The sequence below is a fragment of the Bos indicus genome, chromosome 6 (assembly GCF_029378745.1).
Source record: "Bos indicus isolate NIAB-ARS_2022 breed Sahiwal x Tharparkar chromosome 6, NIAB-ARS_B.indTharparkar_mat_pri_1.0, whole genome shotgun sequence".
Taxonomy (NCBI): domain Eukaryota; kingdom Metazoa; phylum Chordata; class Mammalia; order Artiodactyla; family Bovidae; genus Bos; species Bos indicus.
In genome coordinates, this window is record NC_091765.1 from 81,728,203 (window position 1) to 81,752,203 (window position 24,001).

Here is a 24,001-nt window from a genome sequence, read left to right on the forward strand (position 1 = left end):
TTTGTCTCTAAATAGTCTTCCTTAGAAACTTCAAGAACTGACAAATCAATATTCATCTTTAAATAGAAATAATGTAGCTAAAAATCTTGTCTTGTCCAAATACATTTTGATAAGAACAGAAATTATGTGACTCTTTCCTATATACAAAGTATTGCTCTTACTTTGATGCTGTTTCTCTGCTTATTTCCTTATGTTAATTGTTCTGGATATTTTACTGAATTTGAAAATTTTCAATACTAATGTAAAACAGTATTTTAAGAAATCATTGATGATAGAATCATCATTGATGATGACTCTAATTATATAATTATCTAATTATATGATTCTAATTATCATAATTCACTAATTATTCCTATAAGCTTGAAGTAGGTTTTTTTTGTTGTTGTTTTGTTACCTGAGGCATCACTGATTCTATGCTATTTTTCACTTTAAAGTATTTTTCTCTTCTCATTTTACTTCAGCAATGAGTTTGTCTATATAATACTCATAAAGTCTAAAATGTATTTATCTCATGCATGTATTCAGTCGCTAAATTGTGTCCAACTCTTTGTGACCCCATCAACTGCAGCCTTCCAGGCTCCACTGTCCATGGGATTTTCCAGGTAAGAATACTTGAGTAGGTTGTCATTTCCTTCTCCAGGGGATCTTCCAACCCAGAGAGAGAATTTGCGTCTCCTGCTTCTCCTGCATTGGCAGATGGATTCTTTACTACTGAGCCACCTGGAGAAGCCTTATTTATCTCATAGTATTCTTTCTATGTGTACATGTTAAGTCACTTCAGTCATGTCCGACTCTTTGTGACCCTATAGACTGTAGCCCACCAAGCTTTTCTGTCCATGGGATCCTCCAGGTAAGAACACTGGAGTGGGCTGCCATGCCCTCCTTCAGGGGATCTTCTTGACCCAGGGATCGAACCCACGTCTTTTAAGTCTTGTGTTTTGACAGGTGGGTTCTTTACCACTAGCACTACCTGAGAAACTTTTCCAAGAACTCACACTGTTGAAAAGTTTCTTATAAACTATTATAGTAACATTTATCAATATCTTATTATGTACTAAGCATTACTCTGTTTTATAGATATTAACTGAATGAAAATCACTACATTAAGGCTTTAAATTGGATAAAGAATGCTCACAAATTGGGTAGTCAGAGGATCTGGGTCTCTGTCCCTGGGTGAACTGGTATGTAAAGTGCAGCGGATGTACGAAAGCTCGCTGGATGGCAAAAACATTAAGTGGATCTAGAAAACATTTTGATTATGGTGAAAAAAATTAGTTGTCAGAATGAGATATTTAATATAACTATTACGTGAAATTAAAAAACCTATGCATCCAATGCTAAATAAATTTTTAATAAGAATACTTATGCAGAAAAATAAGCAATTCATGTAAAGGGTACTGTTTAGGAAAATGGCAAATGGATTTGGAATAAAAGCAGCACATAAAAAATATCAATATATAAACCACAGGAGGACCTTGCATAGTTCAAACATGGTAATGTGCCATGTTTGAGTTAAGAGATATCGTTAACTCTCATAATCTGAAGTAAAAAGGAAATACAGAACAAAGGAAGGAAAGAGTGAAGAAAGGAAGGATGGAGGGGGGAAGAAGAAAGAGCAGGAGGCAGGAATGGAAGAAGGAAGAGAGACAGAAAGATAGGATGGACAAATCTTAATTATTTGAAAAAACATATTTCTTCAGAATAACGGAGGTAACCCAATTAACAATTACAGGCAGAAATTTTCACTCAAATTGAACAAATTCATGGATATCATAGTTTGAATATGGTGGCAAATCTGAAGATTTTTCAGCAGTTTCAAGGTTGAGATTCTGAAGTAGTAATGCTACTAATGGCAGCAGCAATTGCAATAAGGTTAAGTGCCTGCCATTTATTGCTTGACAGCTGCAGTGGCCATGTTTTGCTTCATCAAGCCAGATCTGTGGTAGAGTACTGGGCACTTCTCCTGAAACTTAGCCCTTATCTTTGAATCTATTTTTCTCAATGATTGTATAAGCCACTTAATACCCTTTATTACAGGCCTCTTTTGTTTAAACCACTTAGAGTAAATTTTGTTTACAACTAAGAAAACTGACATTAAAATCTAAAAAATGTTCCCAAAAGAGAAGTGTTGCAGGCAAAAGTCTTTCAAAAGAATGGGAGTTTGGACCTGTGATTCGACTGGTTAAATTTCCTTTTTTTTTTTTTTTTTTTACTTTTTTATATAAAATCTTTCTTATTCTCTCTTTTTTAAAATTTTTTAAATTTATTTTTTAATTAAATTTATTTATTTTAATTAGAGGCAAATTACTTTACAATATTGTATTGGTTTTGCCATACATCAACATGAATCTGCCATGGGTGTACATGTGATCCCAATCCTGAACCCCCCTCCCACCTCCCTCCCTTGACCATCCCTCTGAGTCATCCCAGTGCATCAGCCCCAAGCATCCTGTATCCTGCATCGAACCTGGACTGGAGATTCGTTTCTTATATGATATTATACATGTTTCAATGCCATTCTCCCAAATCATCCCACCCTCTCCCTCTCCCACAGAGTCCAAAAGACTGTTCTATACATCAGGGTCTCTTTTGCTGTCTCCCATACAGGGTTATTGTTACCATCTTTCTAAATTCCATATATATGCATTAGTATACTGTATTGGTGTTTTTCTTTCTGGCTTACTTCACTCTGTATAATAGGCTCCAGTTTCATCCACCTCATTAGAACTGATTCAAATGTATTCTTTTTAATGGCTGAGTAATATTCCATTGTGTATATGTACCACAGCTTTCTTATCCATTCATCTGCTGATGGACATCTAGGTTGTTTCCATGTCCTGGCTATTATAAACAGTGCTGCGATGAACATTGGAGTACATGTGTCTCTTTCAATTCTGGTTTCCTCGACTGGTTAAATTTCAGTGTAGCAAGAACCTATGTAGTTTTTAAAGGATGTTGCTAGTTTTAATCTAACAACAGCAGACATATAGTGGCTATATCTTACCACCTCTGGTCACTGCAAATAAAGGGATTCTTGAAGATGTTTTTGGTGACCAAATTTCATCTGCTTTAGTACTCTTGCCCATCGTGGCTCAGTAGGTAAAGAATCTGCCTGTAACAAGGAAGACCTGGGATCATCCCTGGGTCAGAAAAGTCCCCTAGAGAAGGTTATGGCAATCCACGCCAGTATTTTGCCTGGAGAATTCCATGGATAGAGGAGCCTTGTGGGCTATAGTCTATAGGGTTGCAAAGAGTTGGATGCGACTGAGTGACTTTCAGTTTCACTCAGTACTATAAAAGCATGAGAAAAATGAGAAAAATAAGAAAAATAGGTGGGACAGGATGAGTCTGGTTGCACTGCAGAATTTAAAGAAATAAAATTAGTGTCTCAAAGTTTAAATTTCTCTGTTCAGTTCATATTGAGATGATCAGAGTCTTCATGCTGTAAATATCTCATGTCCTCTTAGGATGACAGAACTGTGCATCAAAAACCAAGTCTTAGACCACAGAATTCCTGAACTGCTAAAATTATGGATTTATTGCCTTGCTTTATGAGAAAATGAAGCCACTGATTGGAAAACATGAAATTCTGAGCACTGGAATGTGGATATGGGGGAGAAAATATATGATTGAAAATATTCTCAGCTTCCAAAACTTACTGAGTCTCTCTTGGTACCATTAAGTTCTTCCACACCTGGCTGAGGAAGCTACTCCTTGATGTCTTCAATACCTTATCTAAGATCATTAAGTGATAGAAGGAAGTATTTGTCTTCTTGCTCAAACTTATTTACTCCATCTGAACTCAAGATCCCAACATCCTCTTGGGAGCCAATTATGCAGTCAATGCTGGGGACAAAAAAACTTCCTGAATATGTCTCACAAAACTCTATAACTTAAATCCGCAGAAGCATATGGAATATGTGTGTGAAAATGGATTTTATATGTTCCTTACAGAAGAGTGAGAAACAATTTAATTCAAGCTGGTATATATGCATGATTAGAGATCCAATGTGCTTCTCTAGGTAGCTAGCTAGCACAAAGGCTAAATGCTTGTTCAATTAGTTGACCATGATCTGGATTTGAAAGGTGAACTATGTTTTTCTAGTTCAGATACTAGGAATTCCTTGTTTTAATGAAGAAGGAATTAAATGACCAACTAAAATAGGAACACTGAAATTGATTTATTTGCCAAGACTTATGAAACTATCCACTAATTACAACTTCAGAAAGGACTCAGAAGACATGTTCTTCACCATAATTATAAGGAATAAATTGATGAGAACAGTGCCATTTTATAACCAAAATCTCTAAAATTTCTCTTTTCTTGAGAACACAGAGGTTGAAGATGCAGTGAAATGATTTCTTAATTTCTTAGGGATCAGATATGGCAGAGACCAAGTGGTAGCATTTTACCACTAGAAAGAAAGTGGACATGGATTTCATAATAGGCGAAAATGTGAATGGTAAAAAGTCTAGCACCAAGGCACTAAGCGACTGAAATAATGGACCCTCTCATCTATACCACTAATGATATCAAGGTCTAAGAAATACAAATGAAAATTTAGTGACCTAGTTAGTCATGGTGTCTCACCAACACCCAGATCTGAGTAACTTCATTTACCCTATTAAATGAAGAGAAAATTGACTGTCCATATGGAGGACTGTGCAAGTAACATATATTAATATTGTACATTTCCTTTTCAGCTTATCTGAGAGAAATCTCTGGCCATTTCTAGATAAGTTGGGGGGTGGTGCGGGGCGGGGGGTTACCGCCCGGATTGTAAATTTTAGATTTCAAGTTCTAAATTTAGATTTAGAAACTAGGATATAGAATATACATTTAACAAATTATAGAGCTAACACTAATCTCTGTGGATCCAAAATACCCCTAAGAAACCATGATCTGAGTGGAGGCTATGATGGTAATGTGATGAATGAGATTTTGTCCTGAGCCCACATTACAACTGACACACTGATGCCTCCATTCAATTCTTTATTTCACCAGTCATAAGCGTATACTTGGAAGATTTGCTCTTCAACTATAAAAATATCTCCTTGTCTCAGAGCCCCATGCAATAAAAGCTGTGAAACTACAGTAATGACCAAACTAAACTAAATCATAGAGCTTCCTCTTTTTATTCTTCCTCCTACCAAAAGAGTAAACACACACACCTAGTGGATCTGTGGGGAATACAGCAGTTAGTGCCACCGTTCAAAATACGTTAGAGTAAAAAATTAGTATTACCTACATGCAAATGTAAATTACCTCGTTTAGTCTATATAGAAGACAAACAACTGAACTCATCTCACACGCTAGTAAAGTAATGTTCAAAATTCTCCAAGCCAGGCTTCAGCAATACGTGAACCGTGAACTTCCAGATATTCAAGCTGGTTTTACAAAAGGCAGAGGAACCAGAGATCAAATTGCCAACATGCACTGGATCATGGAAAAAGCAAGAGAGTTCCAGAAAAACATCTATTTCTCCTTTATTGACTATGCCAAAGCCTTTGACTGTGTGGAAATAAACTGTGGAAAATTCTGAAAGAGATGGGCATACCAGAACACCTGACCTACCTCTTGAGAAACGTATATGCAGGTCAGGAAGCAACAGTTAGAACTGGACATGAAACAACAGACTGGTTCCAAATAGGAAAAGGAGTATGTCAAGGCTGTATATTGTCACACTGATAATTTAACTTATATGTGGAGCACATCATGAGAAATGCTGGGCTGGAAGAAGCACAAGCTGGAATCAAGATTGCCGGGAGAAATATCAATAACCTCAGGTATGCAGATGACACCACCCTTATGGCAGAAAGTGAAGAGGAACTAAAAAGCTCCTGATGGTGAAAGAGGAGAATGAAAAACTTGGCTTAAAGCTTAACATTCAGAAAACTAAGATCATGGCATCTGGTCCCATCACTTCATGGGAAATAGATGAGGAAACAGTGGAAACAGTGTCAGACTTTATTTTGGGGGCTCCAAAATCACGGCAGATGGTGATTGCAGCCATGAAATTAAAAGACACTTACTCCTTGGAAGGAAAGTTATGACCAACCTAGGTAGCATATTCAAAAGCTGAGACATTACTTTGCCAACAAAGGTCCGTCTAGACAAGGCTACAGTTTTTCCAGTAGTCATGTATGGACTTGAGAGTTTGACTGTGAAGAAAGCTGAGCGCCGAAGAATTGATGCTTGTGTTGGAGAAGACTCTTGAGAGTCCCTTGGACTGCAAGGAGATCCAACCAGTCCATCCTAAAGGAGATCAATCCTGGGTGTTCTTTGGAAGGAATGATGCTAAAGCTGAAACTCCAGTACTTTGGCTACCTCATGCAAAGATTTGACTCATTGGAAAGACTCTGATGCTGAGGGATTGGGGGCAGGAGGAGAAGGCGACGACAGAGGATGAGATGGTTGGATCGCATCACTGACTCGATGGACGTGAGTTTGAGTGAACTCCAGGAGTTGGTGATGGACAGGGAGGCCTGGCGTGCTGCAGTTCAAGGGGTCGCAAAGAGTTGGACACGACTGAGCATCTGAACTGAACTGAACTGATTACAAAGATAGCCAGTAAGCTCTCTCCACAGAAGAAAGTCAAAAAAGACCCTCAGAATTATCATAGTAATGATCGAGCAAGTGACAATGAACTTCTTTTTCAACATCTCAGTAAACAGAGATCAACAAAAAATGTTTGTCTCCCTCTTCTCAGAAACACTTGTGTGCTTTTACCATCAGCATTCTCTTAAATTTCCAACTCTATGGCGTAATTTAGTTTCAACCCAGGGCATCACCACAGCCTGTAAGACATCATTCTGCACAAGTTTGTAAACTGCATCAAACTGAAAGTACCTGATGAAATGGAATTATCATGCCCCTGGATACCTTTGGAAGAATCAAGAAATAAAACCTTTCAACATAAAGGAATCACCTTTCTTACTGATATTTCTGATAGTCTGGGGCAGGTTGGGACATTCCCTCCAAAATGTTTGTTACACTTTGTAACTCATATCATGTTAATCTAGTCCTCTGATGAAAAAGTCAGAGTCTAAGACTAATTCAAAACAATTAAAATTTGATATATTTTAGTTCAGAATTAGGATTCTGTACCTTGGCTTGTTAAAGTATGAATACTTTTGGTTTTTTAGTTGGGATGAGCTTTTTGTTTCTGGGGATAAAATATACATTTGTATATATTAAAAGAGTGTCATGATATTAAAAGAGTGTTCTTGATAAAGTATGCCCAGTGCAAAATTATTTTAAAGTAAAACCCTAAAAAATAAGTTTATAGAGGAATATGATAAATGCACACTCTTTTGTGAGCTGATAGTGAAACATTTAATGTAACTGTTTTCAATGGGATATTTAATTTTCATACTATGTTGACATATCACTCTCCATCTACTTATCCATCTATCTAGCAGTTATATTTTTGATGACCTAAACTAGTAAGACAAAATAAATGATAATACAATAGGAATGAACAATAGAAGTGTTGTCATGTAAATAATCTAAATGCATTTTCTGTAAAAAAAATTTTTATACATCAATTTTTCCAAATCACTAGAAAACTTAAGGAGCTCCATGGGATTTATTTTTTCCAAGTCTGAGCTTAATAAAGCATGGTTTGTATTATCCATGATTTTATCCACTTTGCAATTCAACTGTTAAAGTTCTTTATATAATTTATGTATTCAAATTTTTTCCTATCATTTGCCCTTCTCACACACAATTTTCCTTTACCTTTTTGTAAATTACTTTTTCCACCCTCAATTTTCCCACTTCATGTGTGTTTGTATGTTTTGACTGTGATAATTCCCACAACTTTGCAATTTTTTGTCAATCTCAGTACTATTTGTCGAATTCTACAAGGCCCATCCCATAAATTCCAACTAATTGTAGTATTTAGCTTTCCTTAAAACTTCATCTTTTAACTTGACTATTAATTTACATGCAAAAAAGTATCATTTGAATTCAGACGACTTCTCACAAAAGCAAAATGCTAGACTCCATAATGATTTAATAGCTGGAAAAATGTCTTAAATGCTGTGTAAACATCCATAAATTAATCATTTAATCACTATCCTCAGCATAAAATCATTATTTCTTTTTATAGACTGATGAGCCAGGGTTACCTAATCAATTTAAATTTCTAGATTAATGTAAGATTCTTATCTTGAAAAAATTACTAATTTTTTTCTTGTACGTGTTGAACATAATTTTGAATCTGGGCTGTTCATATATCACATTGATGTCACTAATATAAATCAATCAGAAAATGACAGAACAAATTATAAATTTGAAACAAATAAATTAAGAAACAAATGCATTTCTCAATAAACACTCCATAGAGATTGAAACTAAAGTTGAAATCTGTTAAAAGAAGTTTTGTATAAAAACCACATATGGTACAGATAACTTTCTGTAATTTAAGGTTGAGAAAATATTCAGACATTAAAACCAACTACTGTAGCCCACTTTCTATAATGTTGGTATTTGATAAATGTCCAGCACCGTGGCATTATTCTAAGAGTTACTTGAAGTCAATAATTTTTGTGAAATTGATATTTAGTTGGTCTGAAATGTCAGACCCTGAGAAAATCTCCATCTTGTTTTTATTTTTTGGTAGGTTTGTAAGGATTTTACAGTACGTATGCTCTGAAAACTTGGGGGAAAAACAGCAAATCAAAAGTCAATAAAGTTTCTGCTCTGAATACAAATGTTTGTTTTAGGTGATAGCCATTCCTTGAATAGTCAGATAGAAATTTTTCTTTCTTGACATTTAAAGTATTTGTAGTTCAAAAAACATACTGTGCAGTCCTAAAAGGCCAGTAAGTAAAAACACCTGGAGCAAATATTTATTAATAATTTCATTTAAAAAACAGTTATCTAGTTCATCAGAGAAACATCATTCAAAGAAGGTTATGCAAGCTTAAATAATGTGCTATCAGGGAACTACAATTCTTAATGATTGTTCAATATGCTTTCAGTATGTTAATGGAAGATTCACATGTAGAACCAAGTAAGCTTAAAAGATATTGCATATGAAGGCTGAAAGCAATAGTTAAATCCCAATATTTTTCTGATGTGAGAAGACAGTTCACATTCACAGAGCACTTGTGGCATCTAGATACTCTGATGAAAAATTAATGTATACTAGTATGCCCAAAGCTGAGTCTATACCGAAGGAAAACCTAATTTTCTCTAATTTTGTCTACCTCTTCTTAGCACTTTTATTAGTTCAACCTTAGGTTAGGGACAAAATGGAGTAAGATATAAAAAATTCACGGAGGAAAGTGGCATATAAGTGTACAATTATTTTTTTTTTTTTTTTGTCATGGAATAAAAAACATGCTGTGGATACATTCAACATAGATGAGAACATGAGTGCTTAGAATGATGCTTAGTGAATAATTCAAATATCTTTGTATCCTCTGGGTTACTTTTGAATGTTTCTCTCAGTTTTATCAGTCAAAAACAACTATGAACCCAATGACACATGTTTTTCTTATTCTCAAGAGATAACCACTTCATTTACCTGACACATCCAATAATTCAAATTATTTTGACCCAAACTTGATTACAAACAATATTTTCTTGTCAATCAGATCATTCCACTACCTACAAACTTATACTAACATTACAGGAATTAAGTCTGACCTAATTCAGTCAAACACATCCTATCACACTGTGAGCTCTACTGGCAAGGACGTCCTCACCAAGCAACGTCCACCTGCGGTACTTAAGAGGTAACCAGTTTATTCCCATGAACTGAGAGCTGAGGCCAAGGAATAGAAGGAGCGTTACATTTAAAGCCCCTTCCTACACAGGCACCTGTTATTGACAAAAACCAGTTATAAGCTACTCATAGGCTTTGAATGGTTCTTGCCACATAATAGGACAAGTTATTAATTCAGCCATAGCTTGATTTTTAGTTTACTAGACAAGAATTCTCTATATTGATTTACTTAAAATTAAGTACTTGAGGGGAAATTTTAGGGGAATTAATCATTCAAGCAGCACTATTTTCCCTACTCCTTAATAATTACTCCTTAACATTTCCAAGTTCTTCATATGGAATATAGATATATTTTCATATGTATGGTTGTTGTACAACAGCTCACAGTTATTATAATTTTGATAAATGGATTTATCAAAGAAAAGTTGTTTTATACATTTGTAATAATAACAATAGAAATAATAAGAAAACCCTATTTTAATATGTGAAGAAAATTCAGATGTGGTGCCAAACTAATAAACCTGCCTAATTACATGCTAATTTAATGAACTAAAGAAAAAACCTGAAGTGAATAAAACAACAAAAATATAGATCTGAGCTATAATAATTGCACTGTTCAAAATTATGAAACAAAAATTTTTTCACAAATGGATTTGAGCCATAAATATATTTTTTAATGAAAAAATTCAACTAAAATCTATCTTATTTTCTGTCCGTGGATGTGTCTGCTACAAAACTTTAGCTTTTATTTGCCTAGAACTTAAAAAAAAAAGTCTCAAGGTGTATTCATTCTACTCTAAGTCCTAACCCTCTGGATAATGGGAAGTTCTTTTTCACATCTCAGGCAACTTAGCCCTGAGCTGGGGAGATAACTGACAGAGATTGTCCTAAGGTACATGATTTGGTTGGACATCACACTTACCTGCTTGATTTGTGGTTACATTTACAGACACATACTGCCGGGCTCCTGGACTCAAGTCGGACACTCCATTCACTGCCTCAATCTCAAAGGTATAGTTTGTGTGAGCGAGCAGATCCACCACCATGACAGAGGTGTTTTTCAGGCCGATTTGCTGGGGGAGGTACCTGACATGACCGCCACACTCGTCACACACACCTGCATGGGAGTTGCACTTCTTGCATGCAATATAATATGACACATCTTTCCTTCCACCAGTGTCAGCAGGAGGAATCCATTCCAGAAAGACACTAGTTTCATTAACATTTGAGATGGCATTCCGAGGAGCTGAGGGGGGTCCTGGTTTGCAAAGTAAAGTGAAAAAAACAAATTTTGAGATGATAAAATTAGGCATTGCTTACTACACAAATTTCTGGTCTGAAGGGAAAAAAATAGCTTTGCAATCATTGTTTTAAGCAGGGCAGAATGCAAGAATTATCAATTTGTAATAATCTTTGAAAAATCTTGTTACAGTTTTGTAGGGACAATAGTGGGGTTTAAATACTATAGAAATGACTTATCTTGGCAATGTAACAAGTTCAGTTAAAGATTATGTTTTGCTTAGTGTATACATAAAGAATTATGGAATAAAACTATGCATGCAAAAAATGTAGATAAAATTATGTATTCAAATAGTGGCAGGTTCTTGGCAAGTCCAGGGAAAAATTCTCCTTGGGGATTGACGTGATTAAGTCCTCAATGATACTTGTTCCCTGAAAGCTAGGAATTAAACATGAAGGATTTACTAAGCAATGAGTACAAGTAGAAAGAGGATTTATTAGTGTGGCTCTTGACTACAAATACTACAGAAATTAAAAAGGACAAACAAAAACAGCCTTAGTTTATCTCAAAGGAAGTTGCATATCTACTGATAAGCCACCAACAGAATTTGGAACCTCCTTCATATGACAAAAAAAAAAAAACAACAAGAATTTAAGTAGTTGATCAACATTACAAACTGTGATAAAATTTTGCTTACTTTGATATGGTTTTAACATTGTGGTTCGGCAAAACTGTGCATTTTACTTAACTGAAAATCTAAAACTTATTTTAAAAATAATTCTCCAAAACACAATTAAGAAGAAGAATGAATGTGTTCAGACCTTGAAAAATAAGCATAGTAAATTTATATATAAATACCAACTGCTATCCATGTATATAATACTATATTTCTGAAATAATAGCAGACTAAAGAGAACTAAAATCGGTTACCTACCAACTGTAACCAATGCATTACTCTGGTGGGGGGTGCTGATAATGAGACAAGCTATGAATGCGTGCAGATGAGAGATATATGGGGAAATCTCTATATCATCCTCTCAATTTTGTTCTGAACCTAAAAATGCTCTAAAAAAAGTGTCTATAAAAGAATTAACTGTATATTGTCTGACTCTAGAATAGATTTTTAGATACTCAGACTTACAGCTTCAGTCCACTGTTAATATTATATGATCAGATGTTCTTGAAGAGAAAACACATTTAGATTTGTTTCAGAATTACTTAGCAAAGATTTCCCAATAGGGAATAAAATGGACTATAAATGGTTCATAGGCATAAATTAACCTACTCAGGATGACATAGCTTAGTTATCTTAATATGTGCTGTCTGTTCTAAACATAGAAGTAAATATTAATTTCTACCTAACATTTATTAAACCATGACTGCTGAGCACTAAATTTAAAAGGCAAAACTAATACAATTATGTAAAGTTTAAAAATAAAATAAAATTTAAAAAAAATTAAAAGCAATAAGAAAGTTACCTAGTATTCATAAAATATCACTTAAAGAACTCCATAATGTAAAAATTGCCAGTTTTGATTAAAAAATCTCTACCTTTGCTATAGTTGTGGTTGAATCCTGTGAATTTTCCCATATAATCTCACACACTCCAATATAAAAGTCACTTTTCAGTTGAAACAAATACTTAAGATGGAAATACAACTCTTTTTACTATTGCCTTTAACTTATCTAATAGTGGAAAATTATGGCAAAAATGTAATTTGAGATCAAAATGTTACAGATTCTTTTGTGAGAAAAAGGTAAAGTATACTTGGAATAGGTCTACTTCAGAAGATATCAAAATTCTGAGTTTTTTTTCCTGACAACTTAACTATACCCACAGTTTCCATCTTTCCTCTAAATCTGTAAAACTGTATCATGGTCTAACTCTTCTTCTGACTCTGCTACCAATAGCCCCTCAGCATGTGAGTGGGGGGCACATATGCCTCTCAAAGTTAAAATGAAACTCATATATTCAAGGGAGGCCCTAAAGAAGAGGTAATCAGTGAAGACTCAGACTGACATGCACCAAAAAATAACGTAATGAAATCCCACCGTCCTGCTAATAGACGTGATGTATGAACCCAAGTAGAGCTGTGAGAGGCACCCTCAATTTGAACAGATTCATTAGAATCTGAACTTTGTTTTTTCTTTTCCTCTAGGTGTGTAGCATTTGGTTTTCCAGAGTACCAAAAAAAATATTAAAAGAAGTTGAAACCATAAATTTAATTCCAAAGAGCCAAACAGACATAAATCAAGTGATCTCATCTGTTCAAGGGTATCATCATAGGTGGTATTTGTGGTATTGTGAATGCAACTAAGAACAGAACACACACACTCACAGACTATGTATTAGAAAGATCTTCTACAGGACTTCCTGTCTTTTTTGAGAAATGCATACAAATGAGTGTTCCTCTGAGACACAGTATTAGAAATGCACACACATGGATACAGAGAAAATATAAACCTCAGGTCCTAAACAAGAGCTAAGCAGTCCTTGACACCAGAGCATGGGGTCTCACCCATTCCCAAACCTAGTAATTTTACAGAATGGGAGGCTCATATTCATGCTGAGAAAGAGACTGATCCTGGTTGGACTACTTAAAGAAAAGAATACCTATAAAACTGATGAAATTGAAATAAGTCAAGATATGATTTTCTCTAATTCACCAAAGTACAGTCTAGCAAATATCTCCCTGTTTGGGCTCTATTTTGCTTTGAATAATTGAAGCAATTTCCACTGCAACCAAGATACATCACATTCAATCACACTTTATATCTCCTCAATTCAAATGTATCCTCTTAAGACAGGTATACAATAATGTCATTTACTTATGTGAAGAGGAATTGTTATAGTTAGTAATAATCTAACCCATAAAAGTATCAGAATGTGATAAAGAATGATCTTTAACACTATTAAGTTAATATCAATGATTTGAGAAACAATGAATATACATTTCACTGACATTATGAAATTCAGGCACTGAAATTCAGATAAAACTTCAGTTGTGATTATTTAAATAAAGAAATCATATGTCTTTATCTATGATACCAGAGAGTACTAAATTTCAAAAAAAATTGTCTTCATCTTTGAAGGCAACTACAACCTACAGAGATCTAAAAGAGTACAAAATGGGACATCACGGAAAATGAATGGTAAGGGGAGCTGGGATTCACTATTCTTCCCTTTCATTTGTTTTTGTTTGATTTGCTATAGAGACGAAGATAGAAAAACTAAAGAAGTACTGTCATCAAGCAAACTAACATGTAAATTTGTTTCCTTCTCAGAAATATGTGGCACACTAGAAAAACAAAAACACCAAAACACTGATAGATATGGAAGTACCCACTGCAAATGTTGGAATAAAATGTTTATTATTCATCTGTTCTAAGATTATTTGACCATATACTTAATAATAGTTAAGGACACTCACTGCTAAAAAAACACAACCACTTGAAAATCCTAGTTGACAACTGGTTTTATATTTGACTCTTAAATCTGACTTGCCAACCCGCAGCACTCCATGTTCGTGTAGTGTTTCCTGTCTTATAAATGACCTTCTCATTGGTCTTTGCAGCTTAGTGGGGGAGGTTACAACAAGAAGATAGAAGTACCATGTACTGGATATTTTTGTGATCAGAAATTTGGCTTGGAAGAAGAGGAAGAAAAGTAAAAACGATTTACCAGGAACAGGTGAATGGATTTGTCAAAGTCATGTTTGGCTACCACGAGCACTCAAATAAATCATAAAGTAAAAAAAAAGAAAAAGAAAAAGAAAAATTGTATTTGTGGCCCAGATGTTGAACTTGAAATAAGGGAAAACAGATTCTTCCCACTGTAAATAATAGAAGAGACTCGGATTTCTTAATGTTTACTCAAGAAGATTGGATTCTGGTGAAATCCTATATTGGCAAATTAAACATTATGCCTGTTTTGGCGGAAATGGTAATAGAATGTAACAGGCTCCATCATGCTATTTCTTCAAACTGGTGAAGGTTAGCATCACCAAAGATCCATGGGTTTTCCTTACTTGTGCATGCCATTGTGGGTGGATCAGACTCCCTCCTGAAATAATCCTTTTCACAGACACAAGAGGTTGAAGCTTCCTCATGGGTATAACTGTGAGGTGGACATTTGCTGCAGCTCTGGCTGTGAGGTGAGGCTTTGAAGAACCCAGGTCTGCACACTGTCAAAAGAAATAAGAGACTAAGCTTTTCCCTGGAACAGATGCAGTGTTTGCTTTGTGAATAATGTCATTATTTTGACTAGTATACACAGATCTCATGTAACACCATCCTTTCATTAATTTCAAAATTTTTTCATAAATTTCTGAATCATAAATAACAGGCTATTCATCCAGATAATCAAATATTTATTTAAAGTATTTAAATCAAACATGATTGGAATATATTTATAATGATTCTTATGTTACAAGAAATATAAAGATGGTCATATGTATTTAAAACAAAGTGCTTTGAATATAACTTTCATTAATGCTATTATTAGAACAACTTATGTTGGGAAAAAAAAAAACAAAATTTCCACTATACTCAGAGAACGGCATGGTACACAATAGTTGCTCAAAGTTTTGTTGTTGAATTAATAAGTAAATTAACTGTGTGCTTGGTCACTCAGTCGTATCCAACTCTTTGGGACCCTTTGGATTGCAGTCCACCAGGCTCCTCTGTCCATGGGATTTTTCAGGCAAGAACACCGCAGTGCATTGCCATTTCCTCCTCCAGGGGATCTTCCCGACCCAGGAACTGAATTCACATCTCCTGTGTTTCCTGCACTACAGGTGGATTCTTTACAGACTTAGCCATCAGGGAATGCTAAAACCTTCACAAAATTCTGTTAGAATGGAGAGAATGCATGATTGAGCTAGTATATCATTCACATTATTAATTTATATCATACTAATATCAAGAGGATTCAGACTTCAGGGTTTTTGTTTTTGTTTTTCCCACATTTTACTCCATTTTAGAAATTTTCATTGAGATCTTTACTGATCCAACATTCATCTATTCCGGTATCAGTCATGTTTATACCACAAAAATTATAATGCTCTACAAAGGAGAAAAGTGTGCCTTATTCAATTTTGCATTTACAATACTTATCGCAGTGTTTTACCACATAAAGTATTCACATATTGTTATGTAAGGCACACCTGAGTGAATGACATGGCAAGAAAAATGTAACTGAAATACTCAGAATCACATGAAGAGAATCTCTGATATTTTTGTTAAGTTAGTGGTCAGGTAAGTAAATATTAACAAGCTAAGTTCCCTTATTCTGTATTCCCTAAGCTTTTATCTTTCTCTTTCTTCTCAATGGGTAGTAAAGCCAAACTTCAATATTCCAATTGTCCACTATGAACCATGTGAAGACCATAAAACTGATGGTTTCATTACCTTTTTTGGAGTTTAGATAACTTAAAGCTAATCAACTATTTATGTGTTTTTTTCCTATTCTGAAAATCCACTATATATACTCAAGAGAGTTTATTCAAGCATCAATGAACATTTGCTAAAGCTTAAAGGTAAATTTGTATTTCCATGGAAATTCTGATAGACATAATGAACTAGGGCTAATTTTCATGTGCTATAAATGATCTGGGGTTTTAGTAATCCATGCAAAGGCTTTCTGCCATCACCATGAATAATCAGGAATTGACAAAAATGAGAAGGTATTTTTCAGTAGATCTAATTATAGCGATAGTAAAACCTAATGCTCTTATAAATTCAGAGTGAATGTGAAGGTATTTGAAAGATAAGAAGAGCTTTTTGATAGTATTAGGGACATTCTTGTAGTTAAATGATTAGGAGAAGATTTAAAATATTATTTTTCTTATAATAGGATTGCTGTAGCAGCCAGTACCATTCTTAGCTAAGTTATCCAATTTTTCTTCTTTTATCCTTTTCAGTAAAACCATTCTCACTTCAAACATAATTTTCTTTCAAAGACATGAACTGTCAATCCACACATTCTGCATATTTGGAGCTCATTTATCATTCATGAAACAAAAGTCATTTCTTTTTAATGAATTCCTTTTAATTTAAAAACTTTATATAATATCATATATAACACTGCTTTTCAATCCACCATGGGAAGTTAGGAAATAGGAAATTATATAGATGTAAGTAAAAAGTAGAAAATCGTATCCTTCTCTTCAGTAGAGAAGTTGAACAAAATGCTTTCAGCAGGTGGTGAGCCAGAAATTTTGCTTAGGACTGGGTTACAAGGTGAAAAAGATAGATGTGGCCCTGCCTTTATGAGTATTAAAGCCACTGCATGTGTAACTATAAATATAATTATGCAGGAAGGAGACAGAGCAGGGAAGTGAATATGGACACCTAATTTAGACTGGAATGTCAAAGAACATTTCCTTCAGGAAGCTGTCTCCACTGATACGTAAAAGATTAGGAAAATTATCCAATTTGAGGAGGAGTACTGCAGTGCCTTAGAGGGCAAAATATTTTCAAAGGAGAGGAGAACAAGTAGGGAGATGGAAAACACTAAAAAGTTGATCAGGGAGATAGTGGCAACAAAGAGGCAGAGATGATGTTAGGGAAGAGGATATGAGGTCAGAAACACATTATGGTTTCTAATATTTGGAACTTTTAGTTAATGGGTAGTAACAGGTCATTACAGTGTTGTAATCAGGGAAATGTTAATAGTAAGATCAAAGTAGTGTGTAAGAGATCATTTCTGTCTAGCATGGGCAATGGATTGACAAGGAGCATGGATGGAGGCATTTGCCCCTTTTGTTTCTGTTGCATTGTTCTGGAAACAGATAAGAGTGGTTCCAATCACTCTTATCACCACAAGAGTGGTGACAGATAAGAGTAGGTAAATTCAGGAGATGAATATGAGGGAAAATCAGCAAGATCTCATGATACATTTAATAGATCAGATGTACGAGTGAAAAATCCTAACAATGACTCTAAGATGTTTGGCTTGAACTTCACAGGCAATACTGGTGCCATTTTCTCAGACAGAGAACACTAGATATGAAATGTGTTTGGGGAGATAGTTATTATGTTTAAAGTATTATTTAATTTGAGGTGGCTAAAGAAATCCAAATAGAAGTATAGAGAGGAAAATTGTAGGGTTCAATGTATTCCAAGAAAAAATATCAAAAAATCATTAATTATCCATTATCAAATCATGGCTGTAAATCCAAGTTGGGCATGCAATGTTGCTACACAAACTTCTTGTTGTTCAATCGCTTAGTCATCTCCAAATCTTTGCAACTCCATGGACTGTAGCATGCCAGGCTTCCCTGTCCTTCATTATGTCCTGGACATTGCCCAAACTCACATTTATTGAGTCAATGATGTCATCCAGTCATCTCACCCTCTGTCGTCCCCTTCTCCTCCTGCCTTCAATCTTGGTGTTATTTCTTTAGTTAGCATCAGTCCTCAGGATCAGCATGAGTATTTTGGAGCTGTTCTTTTTTCTTCTAACTCCTTATAAGCTCTATTCCTTTGTGAATCTCATGGTACATGCATGTGTGCTGAGAAACTAGAAGTCATTAGAGAGGAAATTTCTTACTTTTCTACCACCAAATCTCCAAATCTATATGCACTTGGATCTTTCTTCCTATTAAAAGGTAAATGTATCTTTGCTCTTGGGAGCTTGCCTGGTGGCTAAAATGGTAAAGAATCTATCTACAATGCTGGATACCTGGTTCTATCCCTGCGTCGGGAAGATCCTCTTGAGAAGGGGATGGCTACCCACTTCGATATTCTTGCCTAGAGAATCCGTGGACAGAGGAGCCTGAAAGGCTACAGTCCATGGGGTCGCAAAGAGTTGGGCATGAGTGCGCAACTAACACGTGTCTTTGCTCTTAGCAAAAAAAAAAAATCCTCATTTGAATTGGAGCCCCATCCATACTCTCTCTTAGAGTCATCTTCCAAGTGTCTACTATCCCTTTTACAAAATCAGAGGTACTCTCAACTGCCCTCTCTCTCTTTCTTTTGGGCTCTCCCTTTCTCCTCCCTGCCTCCCTTTGTCATTATCTGGAGCCTGATACAATTTCCAGAACTCTTCAATGGAAACAAAGTGAAGCAAAAACAAAACACATAGCACAACACAGTCAATCTTGCTTGACTTCATTTCTCCCCATAGCAATTAAGTACCAAACAGTTTGGCTTCCATGCGGAACATAACTTCTTAAATCATTTTTCAACACATGCATCACAAGTTCCTCATTCTAAGTCACATGTTGACACACTCCACAACATGGCCACTTCCTTTGTTAAGAATGTAACTTTCTGGATGCAATACTTCTCCACAGCATTTGACCATATCCTCTTTTGGGAAACTCCTATTAATTTTACTACAAAATGCTAGCATAGCCTACAAGTTTCCAGACTATATTTAAGAAACCCTTTAAATGCAATCTCCTATCACACTCACTATCTCCATCAATACTAACTGACTTGCAATTTCCAGAATTTGAGAAACTTCTTTATCTGCCTTTGAATACTGAAGGAAAAGCATTCCAGGTCAAAAGACAAGAAGTAAAAATTGAGAGAACAGAGGTGGTACAAAAAGCTTGTAGTCCTTGATAAAAGACTTGTATTTAATCTGAACACATCTAGAAGACTCTGTGTGTATTTACTTTTTGAGGGTGCCCTTTCTGCCAAGCACTGTGGCAGGGAATATCTGTGTCGTGGTGAGAAAAAAAAAAAATTCTACTCTATATTCTGAAGCAACAACACATTCAGGAGACAGAAAATAAATAATAGTCCAAAAAAGTAAAATTTACTTTTTACCTTTTAATCTTGACAATATTCAACAAAAATTATTTAGGTAAGAAGTAAAATTGTTCTAAATTCCAACTTGATATAATTCATTCAAAACAAAGGAAGCTTCTGGAACAATGTTGTTTCATAGAACTCTGGTACATTACCTAAATATTTGAAAATACTACGCAAGTCCATTCAAGTTGAACAAGGAACAGGACCAAAGAAACACACCCTATGTTAACATTTTCATGAGGCTATCTTAGCAGTCCTCTGGAGGAATGGAAACTAGTTTTAAAGTTCCTATTCTGTCCATGCTTCAATGCTCATTTTAAGTTCTATGTTTCCTAAGATGCTTGTGCTAAATCAATGATTACATGTTTTCTTACACATCCTTTAGACCTTTGAACCATTTGCTTCGCGTTTCTTTTATGGAAGATAGAAACTATTTTGACAAAATTTTATGTGTAGATTTTCTCATCTGCTCCCAACTCGTATAAACATTCTGGAGACTGAAAACTGTTCATTTGGTTTTCATCATATGAAGCATAGTTCTTTGTACTGAGTACATAGTCATCAGTATTTATGGGTATAAATAGTATGTTTGTCTCTCAGGGTCTAAATGGTATGGCAGGAACTTAAAAAAAGCTTCTTAATGAGAACTGTCTAAATATTAAGTTCCGGCAAGTAAAAAAATATAGTATTACAACCTCGCTAACTATTTTAGAAGTTGTGCACAAGCTACCAATACTGACTCTCATAGATACCAGTTTAAAAACAAGGCTGTTATAGATATAAATTAAAATATAGTTTTCAGATTTAAACATAAGATGCAAGTCATCAATATTCAAATGATTGCAAGTGTGTGTGTGTGTGTGTGCGTGTGGCACTCAGTCATGTCTGACTCTTTGCAACCCCATGGACTATAACCCACCAGGCTCCTCTGTCCATGGGATATTCCAGGCAAGAATACTGAAGTGGGTTGTCATTTCCTACTCCAATTCAAATGAATAAAGGCTGTCAATTGTTAAAAGTGTGAACAGGTGCTGCCTAGCCTGATTAGGAATTCTTTCAATCTTCAAAATTACCAAAAATGGATAGTTGATAAGCTACGATTTTTTCAACTATTCTCAATTATTAATTTTAAGGTTTCCAAAATATTTCAGCCTTAAAGATTTGTCACAGTTGGGATTCTTAAGTGAATCCATTTTGCAATTCAAAGTCAATACTCAATAAGCATGGGAACCAAGGAAACTAATTTAAATTAATGTAAAAAATATTGTTTTAGTAATTTATAATATTAGAATTCTCTCCATTTGGAATTAAAATAAATTATTTAAATATATATAAAAGGCAATTGGAATAAAAATGCACAAACTGTTGTCTGTAGAGTTTAAGATACAAGTAAAGTTCAAAATATATTGGATTTATCCCATTATTCTTTATTAAGAAAGACAGAAAATCACTATGAACAAGGTTTTTACCACAGTTCTTTGATACATAAATTGTCAGAGGATATAAGCTATGTCAAATTTACTTTTTAAATAGATTTTTCAAAATAAAGTGTCCACAAGACAGTTCAGGCAAAATTTAAGAGATGTGTTAAGAAAAACAGCATAAAACAACATGCTAGAAGAAAATTACCACTCAAAATATTTCCAATAACATTTACACCAAAATTTAATAATAATAGCAGATTTATTCTTACATTTGAAGTTTACATTCAGTATAAAAAATAGGTATTGTGTTAAAACACTAATACATTAAAATAAGATTTTAAACTAGATAACAGTTCTTGAATACTTACAAAGAGAAACATGAGAAAGATCCTAATTCAGAATTAAGTTTCTAAATAATTTTCAATGACTGAAAGCAATAATTGGAATACTGAAAAAAATACCAGAGAAAAATAAAACACTGTTGATAAATACTTTAAATTTCTCTATATATAGTATATAAATATGTATGTATGTATATAATTTACTCACCAAATATAGATAGAAGCTCAAAGAAATATCTATATTCATAAATAAAGAATAAAATTAATTGCTATATATCCTTTACATAGTCACTCAATCAACATATATAATAAATCAAGCCTATGTGTCATAAACAGTACTGGACACATTAATATAAGTAAAACCTAATCATTGCCATTATGCCATTAAATAACTCAGTCATGTGGCTATTGCTTATATGTTGACTGGCACATATTTTGCATTAAACCATTCAGACTTGTCCAACTCTTTGGGATCCTATGGACCATAGCCCTTCGGGCTTCTCTGTTCTTCGGATTCTCCAGGCAAGAATACTGGAGTGGGCTGTTATGTGTTCCCCAGGGGATCTTTCTGACCTAGGGATCGAACCTGCATCACCTAAGTTTCCTGCATTGGCAGGTGAGTTCTTTACTGCTAGCATAACCCAGCACACATTTTTAAAAGACACTGAAAATGACAATTTAAAAATAGCATTCTCTGTGTGTTGTTGTTCAGTTGCCAAGTCATCTCTGACTCTTTGCAACTCCATGGACTGCAGTATACCAGGCCTCCCTGTCTTTTAACCTCTCCCAGAGATTGCCCAAGTTCACGTCCATTGAATCAGTGATGCCATCCAAACATCTCATCATCTATATCCCCCTTCACTTATTGCCTTCAGTATTTCTCAGCACTAGGATCTTTTCCAGTGAGTTGGCACTTCACATCAAGTAGCCAAAGTACTGGAATTTCAGCTTCAGCATCAGTTCTTCCAATGAATATTCAGGGCTGACCTCCTTCAGAATGGACTGGTTGGATCTCCTTGCAGTCCAAGGGACTCTCAAGAGTCTTCTCCAGAACCACAGTTTGATAGCATCACTTCTTCAACACTCAACCTTCTTTACGGTCCAACTCGAACATCCGTATATGATTACTGGAAAGACCATAGCCTCGACTATACTGACATTTCCAGGCAAAGTGATGTCTTTGTTTTTTAATATGCTATCTAAGTTTGCCATAGCTTTCCTGACAAAAAGCAATCGTCTTCTAATTTCATGGCTGCAGTCACTGTCCTCAGTGATGTTAGAGCCCAAGGAAAGGAAACCTGTCACTGCTTCCACCTTTTCCCCTTCTATTTTGAATGAAGTGATGAGATCAGTACCATGATCTTAGTTTTTTTTTTAATACTAAGTTAAGGCAGCTTTTTCACTCTCCTCTTTCACTGTCAACAAGAGGCTCTTTAGTTCCTCTTCACTTTCTGCCATTAAAGTAGTTATCATCTATATATCTGAGGTTGTTGATATTTCTCCCAGCAATTTTGATTTCAGTTAATAACTCTTCCAGCTTGGCATTTTGCATGATGTGCTCAGCATATAAGTTAAATAAACAGGGTGACGATAAACAGCCTTGTCATACTCCTTTCTCAATTTTGAACCAGTCAGTTGTTTCATATAAGGTTCTAACTGTTGCTTCTTGACGCACATACAGGGTTCTCAAGAGACAGGCAAGATGGTATGGTATTCCCATCTCTTTCAGTGTTTTCCAGTTTGTTATAATCCACACAGCCAAAGGCTCTATGTAGTCAGTGAAACAACAAATGATGTTTTTCTGAAATTTCCTTTATCTTTCTATGATCCAGAAAATGCTGACAATTTGATCTCTAGTTCCTCTGCCTTTTCTAAACCCAGCTTGAATAGCTCGAAGTTCTTGGTTCATGTACTGCTGAGGTCTAGCTTGAAGGATTTTGAGCATAACCTTACTAGTATGGAAGATGAGTGTGATTGTCTAGTAGTCTGAACAATTTTATAGCATGATGTATGTGTATACACATCCTATGAGTATGTCTGTATGTGTATGTAAACAAAAAACTTGTCTCTCAGTAAGATGTATCCACACATATTGTTATAAATTACAATTATATAAAATTGTATATAATATATTTTATATATTTATAAAATATATTTTATGTTATACATTATAAATAAAATATAGATGTGTGACTTTAGAAATTCTTTAGGATTGTATTACTTTCAGATTTATTTGTTTCCTAATCTATTCATTTATAGAAGTACCATGTCATGTAGGGTCAGTGATCAATACTAATACTGACCTTAACTTCCTCTCATAGTCTAGGGTAAGGCACCTCCTCTAAAGGTCACAATAGAACAGAGTATCTTCAAATTTAGTAAAAAATGTATTAGGTACCAATAACACGTCCTATTTTATTTCTAATTTTAGAACTTATATACTTCATAACTAATAGCTAGCAACATTAAAATATTTACAATTTGAAATATACTGAA

At 34.8% G+C, this 24,001-nt stretch overlaps 1 protein-coding gene across 9 annotated transcripts in view; it reads right to left on the bottom strand.

The window, feature by feature from the left end:
* EPHA5 (EPH receptor A5) overlaps positions 1-24,001 on the bottom strand; it is a 408,082-nt gene that overhangs the window by 191,385 nt on the left and 192,696 nt on the right. For 6 of the 9 annotated variants that reach the window (XR_011567208.1, XM_070791518.1, XM_070791516.1 and 3 more), the window contains exons 4-5: positions 15,006-15,161; positions 10,660-10,995 (exon numbers count right to left, since the gene is read on the bottom strand). The exons of 1 other annotated variant lie outside the window; for it this stretch is intronic. Coding sequence is in view for 7 of the 8 variants with exons in the window: in XM_070791518.1 (XP_070647619.1) it covers positions 10,660-10,995; positions 15,006-15,161 (492 nt within the window). In the remaining variant the exon portion in view is untranslated. The remainder of the gene's footprint in view (positions 1-10,659; positions 10,996-15,005; positions 15,162-24,001) is intronic. 2 more of the 9 variants (XM_070791521.1, XM_070791522.1) reach the window with 1 other exon arrangement.